Source organism: Staurois parvus, unplaced genomic scaffold, assembly GCF_062004578.1.
Source record: "Staurois parvus isolate SC_StPar_1 unplaced genomic scaffold, SC_StPar_1.0 ptg001066l, whole genome shotgun sequence".
Taxonomy (NCBI): Eukaryota; Metazoa; Chordata; class Amphibia; order Anura; family Ranidae; genus Staurois; species Staurois parvus.
Genome location: NW_028318862.1, coordinates 3,381,759 through 3,395,077, shown reverse-complemented (window position 1 = coordinate 3,395,077; position 13,319 = coordinate 3,381,759). Strand labels below are relative to the sequence as shown.

The window sequence follows — 13,319 nt, the reverse complement described above, 5'->3', positions numbered from 1 at the left end:
CGCAAAAAATAAAAACCACAGCGGCAATCAAACACCACCGTGGAAAAAAAAAAGGACGTAAATTTCATTTGATAGTTGTGCGGTCATGCAACGCTGCACCCAAAGTAGCGCAGCGTTGTAACACAAAAAATGGCCTAGTCAGGAGAGGGGGGGGGGGGGGGGGTAAATCCTCTTGAGGGCAGTAGTTAATATGCAATGTAATGGTCGCTTCTAGTCTAAACTGGCGTGAATGTGACAGGGCCACAATGCAGGAGTACAATTAGGAGACAGCGAAAGAGCGGTGCTAACTCTTGACAGAAAGTACTGGAACGAGGACTTTCATGGCAGGATTGCCAGGTATGATTTTAATGAAAAGTTGCAGATTTAACAATGTTGAAAATTACTTTTGAAATGAGATTAACACATTAAAGATTAGAAGATTTTAAGGATTGGTTTCACATCTGTTTTAAGTCAAAGAATCATCATGTCACTTAGACAACTAAAACATTCAACAGTAGGACAAGTCTACCCATTTTTCTCTCCATCTACCTTGTTAAAAACAAAAGATGTGTTGGTGGAGTGCCAAACCCACTGGTAGGTGAAAAGTAATTTGATGTAAATTCCCAAAAGAATCCCTCTGTCAACCAGAGTAACCCTATGAGCTCCTTTACATTTGCTTTGGTCTCTGAGGAGTGATTCGCGTTGAAATTGCTCTTCAGAGATCATTTGACAGGTGGTGAGGTGGCAGGGTATCATCTCCTCACGACGCCTGCTTGCCATGGTTGCAGGGCTCATGCAAAGCAGCCCCATTCTTATGAATGGGTCATACTCGGCGGGTGTTAGTAGTTAGCAAGGAGTATCATTTTCCCAGAAAAGAGGGGAGAGGTATCAGTAAAAACACAGATCGACAGCTGAGTTTTACTGCCCCAACTACTAGTGTAAATGAGCCTTAAGGATCCCTGGCATGTCAAACAGTATAGAATAGGATGTGAACATCATAGGTTTGTGATAAGTCCAGAATGGCGATCTCAAATCATTCAGTGAAGTATTTATTTGTATTAGAATCTGCATTTTTTTTTTGTATGATTGATGTCCCGTATACCCCCAATAATTACCAGCACACAAGCCCTGATGAAGAAGGAGCTGTGATTCCAGACTGCATCCTGTGACCTGTTGTCGAGATCGTACAAATCTGTGGCACTCCTTTTATATACTGTTCCTTAAAAACAAGGCATGGTAGACACCAATAGCTCTTGGGGGATTTAATAACTGTACACCAGTATCAGCTTCTTGGTGATTATTATCTGGGCCCCTTTAAATTTCAGAGTAACGATATCTGATCAAGATTATTTGCAGCATCTGAAAATATAACCTAAAAATTTAATCCTAAAATTCCATGCAGTACTCCAAAATATTATATATATATCTAAAAATTCCAACAGAATATATAAACCCGCACTGAAGCAGTTTTTATCACATATGCATTTTGTTTATCGACAATCATAATTTTTTTCACAGCTACACAACCGCTGGAGATCCACGTATTTAGACAGCCTTAGCATCCACTTGATTTAAAGTTGGGGGACAGTTGCGGTTTTGTGGCAGACAGAGAGGACCGAGCCTGCGTTCTATGGCCGGGCTGTGCGCAGGGAACAGCCTATGCCACTTGTGACCATGATTGAGAGTGGTACAATGCTTAAAATCTATATACATGAGTCCGACCATCCTAAATTCATTCAGCGGGAGCTTACTGCGGTCTACTCTGGATAAAAATTAAAGCGGAACTTCACTCTCTCAAACATTGACTATTTTTAAACCTTATACTGCTAGCATTAGTAAATAGATAGGAAAGTATATCATATTTACTGGATTTACATCTTTTAACACTTCTTCAGTTACTTCCTGGTTTCCATGTCTAGGCAAATGATCGTACATCCCAGAAGTCTTCCGGAGGGGTTTTCTCCGCTAAGCACGCCCTCCTGCCTTCATGCCTGAGCTAAGGGCAGATGCATTCCAGGAAGTAAATGCTACATGAATCATCTGCCCTTGAGATGGTTGCAGTCAGAAATGATTGGGGTTGTTTTTCAATATGAATGAGGGAGCTTGCTTTAAAGATTAAAAATGAAGTAAATAGCGTTTTTGGTTTGTGGTGCTCAGATACAATGTAGTTCCGCTTTATGCCCCTTCATCACTGGTGGCACATGAAATAATATCTTCAGACATCTTCAGAAACAGCAGAAACAAGTGTCTTTCTACCAGAACGGACACCTAAAAAAACAAAAACAAAAAAAAAACATTAATTAAAGTGTCAGTAAACCAAAACCTATTTCTTCATGAAAGGGTACCAAACAAAATGGTCCAATTATTTGTGCTCCTAGTTTTCTGTTAAGGTGTTGCAATGGATAGAAAGGCAAACAGTGCCTTGGTTGTTTGTATATCTGTTTAAGTAGCAGTAAAGCTTTCTGAATCTTGGAGAAGTTAACCACTTCCTGTCCGGCCCATGTATATAAACAGCCAGACGGGAGCAGTGCAGGAGTGGGTTGCCGTTCATAAACGGTGCCCGCATTTTCAGCTTGTGCACGCTCCCTGGGAGCGTGGAGCACCACGATCCAGTGCCCACTGTGTCCGAACACTGAACACTGTACGGGACCTCTGTGTGAGGCCCCGGTCATGTGATCACTGATTGGCCAATCAGTGATCACATGAATAGTAGTAAACCCAAGATGTCACTTCCTGACATCACTGCTTACTATGTGTGAAATCTGTGAATGTTCACAGAGATCACATGGTACAAGGCTATTCACAACAGCCTTGTACCATGTGAAAAGCTGTGACCAATCACAGCTCTCAGTCTTTCTCAATGGCTGCAAGAATGCAGCCAGAGAGAAGGAGAAATTATTGCTTTTACAGCCTTTATGGGTGTAAAAGCAATCAGTGTAAAAACAAAAAAACAAAAAATCTCTCTCATCCCCCACAAGTAGTACAGTGTCACTATGGTGACACTGTACTGCTAGGGTGACAGTATGTTAAAAACAAATCATATAAAAAAATTAAAATCTTCATCACCCCCAAGTAGTACAGTGTCACTATGGTTACACTGTACTGCTAGGGTGACAGTATGTTAAAAAAACAAACAAATATAAAATAAAAATGTAAAAAAAAATTTGTTTTGAAAAATTATAATTTTTGGTTATACACTAATTTGAGTTTTTTTGTTACTAAAAAGATAGCTGAATACATTTTGGCCAAGATTTATGAAGAAAGATTATTTGTAAATTTTATAAGAAAACAACTTTCAAAATTTTTGTACTTCATTTATATAGCAAAAAAAAAAAAAATCCCAGTGGTGAATAAATACCACGAAAATAAAGTTTTATCAGTCTCAAAAAAATGCTAAAAAATTCATATGGGTACAGTGTTGCATAACTGCGCAATTGTCATTCAAAGTGTGATAGTGCTCAAAGCTGAAAATTGGCCTGGGCAGGAAGGGGATAAAAGTGTCTGGACTTGAAGTGGTTAAACAAAACAAAAAAAAAACAACCCCGCCCCCATAAAACCCAAAAACAAAAACATACAAACAGACTACATTGAGTCAGCATCAAATGTTGAGTGAGATGAAAGACTGTCCTGAGCGGAATCCTTTTGTGCACATTGCATTTTCAACACTGCACAACTCGGAGGAAGACTGATATATACAGTAGTGACTTTTTCAAGACTTGCAACTCTGTGGCATCAACTGACTTACCATCCAATATAACACTGACAAAGGTTCTCGTGTGACGTGGCTTGTTTAATCAGCAGCTCGACTTGTGTGGCCACATCCAAAGTTTCTTCATTTGAAAAGTCTCGACCTGAGAAGAAATTAAATATAACCTGTATCACATGAGACAAACACCTCAGAACATCCAACTGAGACAAATGGGAAGACAATGTGCAGACCAAGTTGTCCAGGGGTTGGGACAACTATAATAGTGTGATCTATGGGCAGCCGCACAACACTGCAGGGCAAGTCTTGTGGTCAAGACTTTGTCCTTTGAGGTGGATAAATTGCCTCACGCTACCTGTTAGCTTATCTCGGACCCTGTTAATGATCTGAATGGCTTTTTTATTCAGAGCTTCTGGTTGAACCAAGCCATCGCCAACTAGAAGGAAAAAGAAAAAAAGATCTTTGATTAGTAAAAGCAATAAATATCATTATTATTATACAGGATTTATATAGTGCCAACAGTTTGCGCAGCGCTTTACAAAATGAAACATCCACCCCACACAGTTTAAAAATTGCTTGTGGACAATTTATGGGAATGGGACCTGTGGGCACAATCTGAACATCTCATGGTGTCTTATTTCAGCTTCAGCACTCTACTTTTTTAAATATTAGATAAATAAATCTACCAAGGACTATATATCGTACAGGTATATACATTGTCAAGAAAGTATGTGAACCCTTTGGAATGAACTGTTTTCAGTAATTTGTCATAAAATGTGATCTGATCCTCATCTAAGGCTGACCATACGTTATACAATTTTCCACTAGATTTACCAAATCCATGAAATATGAGGTCAAACCTAAACACCTTCAGTTTGTGTGCAATCAGCCAGGCCCTTGCACTACATAGTTGAAGGTAAATCCAAAGGAAATTGAAGAAAATGGTATACTGTATGGCCAGCATAAGTGATCCCACAGACCAATTACTTCAAAGAAAGCTAACTGGAGTAAGTAGTTTGCACAACTAGAGTCAAATTATTGAAATGAATTTGGAGATGTAGTTTAGAGCAACTTTGATTGATAAAAGGACACTCAAACTTTTAAGACTGATGTTCATAGGAAGCATCAGCTGATGTGAACCATGCCAAGCAAAAAGGAGCTCTCTGAAAACATATGATCAAGAGTAGTTGATCTGCAAAAGGCTGGAAAGGGATACAGAGCAATATCAAAGTATTTATGCATCTATCAACTGGCAGACAAAAGGTCTATAAATGGAGACCGTTAAGTACTATGACTACTCTTCCTAGACGTGGGTGCCTAGCCAAGCTGACTCCAAAAGGCACAATGCAGAACCCTCAATGAGGTAAAGAAGAATCCATGAGTAACAGCTAAAGGCTTGATAGCATCACTGGAACTGGAAAATATCCATGAGTCTACCATATATAAGGCTTTGAACAGGTAGGGTATCCATGGCAGAACACCATGAAGGAAGCGACTGTTGTCTGGAAAAATAAATTGCTGCATGCCTGAAGTTTGCAAAAGAGTACCTCAGCAAACCACACCGCTATTAGGAAAATGTTTGGTGGACTGATAGAACAAAAGTTGAAGTGCATAAGAAAAATACTCCGCACTGTATATGGTGCAAAAAGGGTACAGCTTACCAACATCAAAACATCGTCCTAACGGTGACATATTGTGGAGGGAACATCATGATTTGGGCTTGCAAGGGGAAAATGAGTTCCTAAGTTTACCAAAACATCCTACAGAACAATGTCAGGATGGCTGTCCGCCAGGTGAAGCTTAGTAGAAGTTTGTTGATGCAGCAGGACCATGATTCTAGACAAAGAAGTAAATCCACCACAGACTGGTTTCACAATAAGAAAAAGCACCTTTTGGAGTGGCCCAGTCAGAGCCCAGGCTTCAACCACATAGAGATGCTGTGGAATGACCTCAAGAGAGCCGTTCACACCAGACATCCTACAAATGTGTCTGAGCTGAAGCAGTCTGTAAAGTGGAATGTTGTAAAAGGTCTGATCCAGAGCTACAGAAAGCTTGAAGTCATTGCTACCAAAGGAAGTTCAGCCAGCTACTAACTCCAAGGATTTACTTACTCCCCCTCCCCAGCACTCTGAATATTGAATGGGTGTGTTCAATAAAGACAAAAAATTTGAATTAGGAAGTGTGATCCAGTCACTTCCAGGTCCTACATGATGTCACGTCCGGCCCGCTAACATGAGGCTTGGAGCGCACGCTGGCTTAACACAAAGTTGTCCCCACATTGCCTGTACATACTGGTGCCGGAGTGCAGGCACCATACTATGTGAGCGCATTTTTACTTTATTTATGAACCATGGTTCTTAATAAATACTACATTTAGAGCACATTTTATCACTTTATGGAAATTCGTTTTTATTTTTGAGCTTCTTTGAGAGCTACTACTACAACAAGAAGGGTAGCCTGGAGACCCGCCATATGAGAGCCTGCAGTTGGGAATCCATATGTCATTTGATTACCCTAGCGTTATTTGACCACCCATAGCGAAGGTCAACACCTTCATTGCACACAAGTGGTGTAGAAGAACCTGTTGGATCTATGCAACACCCTCCTATGGGACTCTCATGCATTTACAATTTTTGGACTTTACCATACCCTGTATTAGAGTCACTATTACATGTGGTGTTGGGAAAGCACTTTATATAGATTTGTATTTCAACTTTCATGTTATGACATTTATTTATATGGTGTAATTTCATTGAGAAAGCGCCTATTTATGGTTTTGAAAAAATTCAAATGGTTTGTGTGTTATCAGCTTAAGCCCATTAGGGGTTATTTACTGAAGCTGGAGAGCGCAAAATCTACTGCTGCTCTGCATAGAAACCAATCAGTTTCCAGGTTTTATTGCCAAACTAAACAAGCTGAAGTTAGAAACTGAGGAGGATCAGCTCACATTTTATGGCAAACCACTGCAGAAAAACCAGTTAATTCTAAGCGAGTTGATATATAGATCTACTTCAGTGCACTGGGAACCCATTTGGCATACTAAGACCCTAAAGCACTAGTGCCCAGCCTGCGGCCCTTTGCCAATTATTAGGTGAATCCTCACAAAATCCTCATTAATATTTTTGTATATAAAATATGAGTTATAATTTATTAATACAGTTATATTAAATTGGTAGATGACCTGTACAGCCCATAACCAGGTACGTGGTGTATGATGCAATTGTGTGGCCCTCAGGATCCCTGCAGACACTATACTATGTTTTAGTCTCACAGTAGTTTACCACCTCAACTCTTCTGAAGCATTTCCCCAGCTCTACAGCATGTTTGGCGCCTTTGAACATCTCTTGTCGCACACCTGTAGTCTTGGACCACCTTCTGTTACATGTCTACAGTCTGACAGCTGCCTGCAGCATTACATTCACGGAATATTAATTGTGGCCCTTTGATGATGTCAGGGGCCACATCTGAGGCTCACTGTAGCCCACGATTGACCATCACTACCCTACAGTATTCCTTTCACTGCCTGGGTAATAGGGTTGACCTTTGGATCTAAGCCCTGCCCCCTCCACCCCCTTGACCTAATGGCAGCACTGGATATAGGGTCAGATGGTAAAACATCATCAATGGATGTAGGACAGTAGGTAACAGTTGCACAAATAAAAATCCAATATAATAATTCCAAAATAATTCCCACATATTCAATGTAAAATGTATACTAAAAGGCCAAAGTTGCAAACGTTTTTGAAAAATGTTGGATTTGGCTAATTTGGAATAATAGGTTTACTCTAAAAAGTGCTGAAACTTACGTTTTATTTCATTTTATTACAAATGTAATGCGGACTTCAATTTTACATTTAAAACCCACAGTGATGGTGTAAAAGTGGGGTACACATTTAGCAGTGATAAACTAATCATAGAAATAATTTTTTGAAATATTTGTTATTTCTATGATTAGTTTATCACTGCTAAGTGTGTGCGCCACTTTTACACCATCACTGTGGGTTTTAATTTTAAATTTTATTGGATTTAATTATATAGTGGCAGCAAGAGATGTTATGATATTGTTATTTTCACATGATTTAATTTATTTCCGCATCCAGCGCGATATTTTGTATTTCACTATTGATTTCATACACTTGGTTTTGATTTTTCAATTTGACACTGCTTAATATACAAGTGTACACCCCACATAGAAAAAAAACTGTAAACTCACTGTAAGTATGTATAGACTCAGGAACGGTGCTCCCTGGCTTCTTATGTTGCGTCTCACCGAGATCCACTGTCTCCATCATTTCTGAGGAAAACAAAAATAGTGTAGTTATATACACATCAGACCGGAATCTCGATGGCCTAGAATGCTCAATGATGAAAAAAAATTAGTAACACAAAACAGGCCTACAAGAGGTAAATAAGCACCAGCAACAACCAGAATCCAGGGGTGGAACAGTGCACCATTTTATCAGCAGCTGGGAGCCAATTTTCAGCTGCCCAGAGATTATAGTCTGGTCAGGTCAACTATGGCTTGGGGACTACCGTGTGCCTAGGTAGTGAAGGCACCTGATTCCCAAAGCAGCAATGAGCTAGTATGCAGCCAGACAGCTGGTCTAAAGAATGGTTTAGACTTGCAGGGGTTTCAAACTGGCGGCCCTCCAGCTGTTGCGAAACTACAAGTCCCATCATGCCTCTGCCTTTGGGAGCCATGTTTGTAACTGTCAATCTTGCAATGCCTCATGGGACTTGTAGTTTGGCAACAGCTGGAGGGCCGCCAGTTTGACACCCGTAGTTTAGAGTGTCAGGTGACTGTCAAAATTCCTGGGACAGCCGTGTATTGCCCTGGGTTCTCATTTATTTCATAGAAGGCAGTCAATTTTTCTTTTTTCTTAAAAGGGTTCTTTATAACGTGTGGCTACCATTTTGTCATAACATAACATTACTATTGGACCATATATTCCAATATAGTACCGCGCAGTACTATATTGGAATATATTGTTAACTGATACACACCTAGAGAGGGTGAACGAATTATCCTGCGATCTAATATAATTATATAATACACCAAATTACACTATATTATATTTTTGATGTAAGTAAGCACCTTTCTAGTGGCTCACGAGTATTAATTAATTTTTTTTTTAAAATTATTACTATTGGACCATTTATAAAAGGATGTTATACCTTATAAACATGAATTTAATGTTTATATATTCATCCATTTGTACCATAGCCCTGATGAAGGGGTAAGGGGGTTTTTGAACCCCTGAAACCCAGTAGATCTCTTATTCTATTGATTATTTAACTCCCCCGCCCCCAAGAAAGCTTGAGCAGTTGTGTCAAAAAAATAAAATATGTCATGATAATAAAAAGTGACTGTTGTAAGCACAGAGGGCAATGCTACGGTTTGTCGTAGGCCCCTGACAGTCACTTTTATTGGACAGCCTGTAAATATGGTGAAAATAATAAAATAAAAATTCTATCATCATATTAAGGCTACATTCAAATGGAATAGGACAGTAAGATTACCCGTGGGAGACTTAGCGAGCATTCCCTATCTGCATCCAGGGCCGATCATACGCAGGTAATTGCTGCATAAGTGACTGTGAACGGCTGCAAACAGCTGCCGGGAACCCTGCTGAGTTTCCCCACAGGTCGTCAAAATGGCCACATTTGCAATTGTGAATGGGGCTTTAATGACCAGGATGAGTTATTAAAATGTAGGAATTGTTCCTGACAGAGGCACTTTAGTAAGCATCAAAACAATCATTAGAAAAAAAAAATTGTAATGTTCCCTGGCCTCTCGTACATTTCTCTCTCTCTCTCTCTATATATATATATCTATATCTCTCTCTCTCTCTATATCTATCTCTCTCTCTCCATATCTATCTCTCTATATCTATCTATCTATCTCTCTCTCTCTATATATATATATCTATCTCTCTCTCTCTCTCCCCCCCCCCCTCTCTCTCTCTCTATATATATATATCTCTCTCTCTATATATATATCTATCTATATATCTCTCTCTCTCTCTATATATATATCTATCTATAGCTCTCTCTCTCTATATATATATCTATATCTCTCTCTCTCTATATATCCATCTATATCTCTCTCTTTATATATCTATCTATCTATAGCTCTCTCTCTCTCTCTATATATATCTATATCTCTCTCTCTATATATATCCATATCTCTCTCTCTCTATATATCCATATCTCTCTCTCTCTATATATCCATCTATATCTCTCTCTCTCTATATATATATATATCCATCTATCTCTCTCTCTCTCTCTATATATATATCTATCTATAGCTCTCTCTCTCTCTCTATATATATCTATATCTCTCTCTCTCTATATATCCATCTATATCTCTCTCTATATATATATATATATCTATCTCTCTAATTTTTTTTTTTTCTAACAAATTATATTCTTTATCCCATCACTTCCAGGCAGCCTTTAATACCCGGGAGGCAGTGCAGCTTCTCTATCATATGACAACTGTGATTGGCTCTAACAGTGGTCACATGATCGGGAGCACGTCCCACTTGCTTCCAGTCACAAGACGTGACCGAGAGTGGTTACTGACAGCTCAGTGTGCAGGGAGGGCGCTCTCAGCACACCTCCTCAGGTTGTCATGGACACACATGCACGGCGGGCTTGGCGTTAAAGCACACTTTTCCTGCCGCCACCTATAAGCGGTCGGCAAGAGGTTAATCTTCCATCTGTCTTTGATTCTCAGATGTAGAGTCTCCATGTTATGTAACTCTTTAATACATACCATGTGTGTTTAAAAATAAAACAGATCTACTTGGCAGTTTGAGTTTATCGGGGAATTTTTAATTTTACAATATGGAAACTCAGTCATTAATTTTTACTTTACAGGGCTTGGCCTTGTTAGCCGCACACTATGGAGATTCGGTGTCGGTGATCACGTTACAGCACAAGGTGGTGGTTGTACATGAATCTGGATTATGTCAGTGTGAACACAATGCTGGAAAAGCAGGATGTGTTTATGGATTAATCTGTCAAATGATAAACAGAGATGTGCAGGCTGCAGTGAGAGTACAATGTGATCTGAAGCCCAACTTTTTCCATCCAGTTACAATTGAGAAAGTTTCATATCACAGCTGAGCTCTGAGCAAAAATAAAAAAATGGTGGGTTGCTCTGTAAGATAAAAAAAAAACCCCCTCAGAAGCATAAAAATGTATTCAAATCTGCTGTCACATAATCTGGGGGGGAATTGAGAGAAGTGATATAAAGCAGCTCCCTTTAATTGCTCCGATACATTTAGTCATCTACTTTGGCATTGTCCCCGTAGTCGAGGGTTTTTGGCACAGGTCCTTCAATTTCTTCACAACCATATGGAAACCTCACTATCACTGGACCCCAAACAGTGTTTACAGGGTTTATTCCCCAATCCTCATATGGATAAATATCTGCGCATGTTTCTTTATGAAACACCATTTGGCGGCAGGAAGTTGGTGGCTGGATTCAAGCTCTGCCCCCCACATTACCGGCCAGGATAGCTGAAGTGAACAATTCGCCGCCTTTTAAGAACGTTATAAATGCCAATAGGGGATGTCCGAACAACATCCTCCTTGTCATTTCTGATACTTTGCTAGCTTTTAGCACCACATTAATTTGATTAATATAACGTAAAGTGTTACTAAAACCACAACAGTAAAATTACTTTGAATATGCAGCAATCCTCCATTGTGTAAAAAGGATATTTGATTCTGTCTTCTTTGATCCTCCCCTTCTTTCACAGTCCCCAAACCATCTGCTAATAGCACAGAGCCTTAGGGGCAATCTGCACATGCTCAGTTTGGTGCGTATTGCTGGAGAGGCTTTTTTTTCCCTTGGGAGTGTGCACGTGATCAGCACATGGCCAATCAACACTGTCCAGACAGAGGGTCAGGGGTTATGCAGCCTCACTAGACAATCGGGAGAATGAAAACTCCTCCTACAAGCTTTAACTAGTGCTCTGCTGGACACTGATAGAAGTCACACGACTGCTTAACTGCTGATGAGAAAAGGTATTGAGCAGGTTATATTTACGATAATAATTGCCTTTCCATGTTCTGTGTACTGTGAGAGACCAGATATGGTGAATGCAGGGTCCGGGGAGACCAGATATGGTGAATGCAGGGGCCGGGGAGACCAGATATGGTGAATGCAGGGGCCGGGGAGACCAGATATGGTGAATGCAGGGGCCGGGGAGACCAGATATGGTGAATGCAGGGGCCGGGGAGACCAGATATGGTGAATGCAGGGGCCGGGGAGACCAGATATGGTGAATGCAGGGGCCGGGGAGACCAGATATGGTGAATGCAGGGGCCGGGGAGACCAGATATGGTGAATGCAGGGGCCGAGGAGACCAGATATGGTGAATGCAGGGGCCGAGGAGACCAGATATGGTGAATGCAGGGGCCGGGGAGACCAGATATGGTGAATGCAGGGGCCGGGGAGACCAGATATGGTGAATGCAGGGGCCGGGGAGACCAGATATGGTGAATGCAGGGGCCGGGGAGACCAGATATGGTGAATGCAGGGGCCGGGGAGACCAGATATGGTGAATGCAGGGGCCGGGGAGACCAGATATGGTGAATGCAGGGGCCGGGGAGACCAGATATGGTGAATGCAGGGGCCGGGGAGACCAGATATGGTGAATGCAGGGGCCGGGGAGACCAGATATGGTGAATGCAGGGGCCGGGGAGACCAGATATGGTGAATGCAGGGGCCGGGGAGACCAGATATGGTGAATGCAGGGGCCGGGGAGACCAGATATGGTGAATGCAGGGTCCTGGGTTTAGCATCACCAAGTTATTTTAGAACTGAGACAGGTGTACTATATTTTTGGACAGGCCATTTTTATCCCTTGTGCATATTTTTGTGCACCTCTGGAGGACACCCATTGAAGACACAGCCTATTAGGAGCTTTTTCTGATATACATTGTTTGATGGGAGTTGCTTTATGTTTTTGATTATTGCTGATATTTCTTTGGTAAACTCTTGTCTTTTTATTATGAAAAACATGGATATATACATGTATTACAGAAATCATCAGTGACAATAAATCCTCTGATGAAGACATATGTTATCTGCATGTTGAAACACGTTAGGGGTTTCATATTTGTAGATCTGACAATTTTGGAGCACTGAAGATAGGTTTCGAATAGCTCATTAGTATCTCATGTGATGTTGATGTAACATGCCACTGTGAAGTTGATATAGCCCAGTGGGAGATCTTTTAAAAATGTGATATTTAATCAAAACTTGTAATTTCTTGGTGTTTACACTGGGCACTTTAAAGTCCCATTACTTCACTTGTTTCTTATGTCCTAACAAATATAATAAGATTTGGGACAGATGGTTACAGTCTGTAGATGTGTGCTTTAGGGCCCCTGTCACTAAGTTTTCCTCAACCCTCATTGCATTGCACCCAAATCACCAGGAATCCATGTGCAGACAGAACCTTTCCACATTACTGAGCAAAAAAAATACACAAGCATGTCACATGCATTTTAAAACCAAATTACAGCTTTAACAGCATGTTACAGCCGTATTTAGGGTGTAACATGTTGCTAAGCAACGCCCTCTGTGACAGCGTGTGGGAGTTGTTCTTCCCTGGAC

At 40.6% G+C, this 13,319-nt stretch overlaps 1 protein-coding gene across 7 annotated transcripts in view; it reads right to left on the bottom strand.

Moving 5' to 3' along the window:
* Positions 1 to 316: 316 nt before the first annotated feature.
* Positions 317 to 13,319, bottom strand: part of MTOR (mechanistic target of rapamycin kinase) — a 216,320-nt gene continuing 203,317 nt past the window's right edge. For all 7 annotated transcript variants that reach the window (XM_089658401.1, XM_089658405.1, XM_089658403.1 and 4 more), the window contains 4 exons: positions 7,899 to 7,979; positions 4,041 to 4,121; positions 3,725 to 3,830; positions 317 to 2,247 (listed from right to left, as the gene is read on the bottom strand). In XM_089658401.1, coding sequence (XP_089514527.1) covers positions 2,232 to 2,247; positions 3,725 to 3,830; positions 4,041 to 4,121; positions 7,899 to 7,979 — 284 coding nt within the window. In that variant the 3' untranslated portion in view covers positions 317 to 2,231. The remainder of the gene's footprint in view (positions 2,248 to 3,724; positions 3,831 to 4,040; positions 4,122 to 7,898; positions 7,980 to 13,319) is intronic.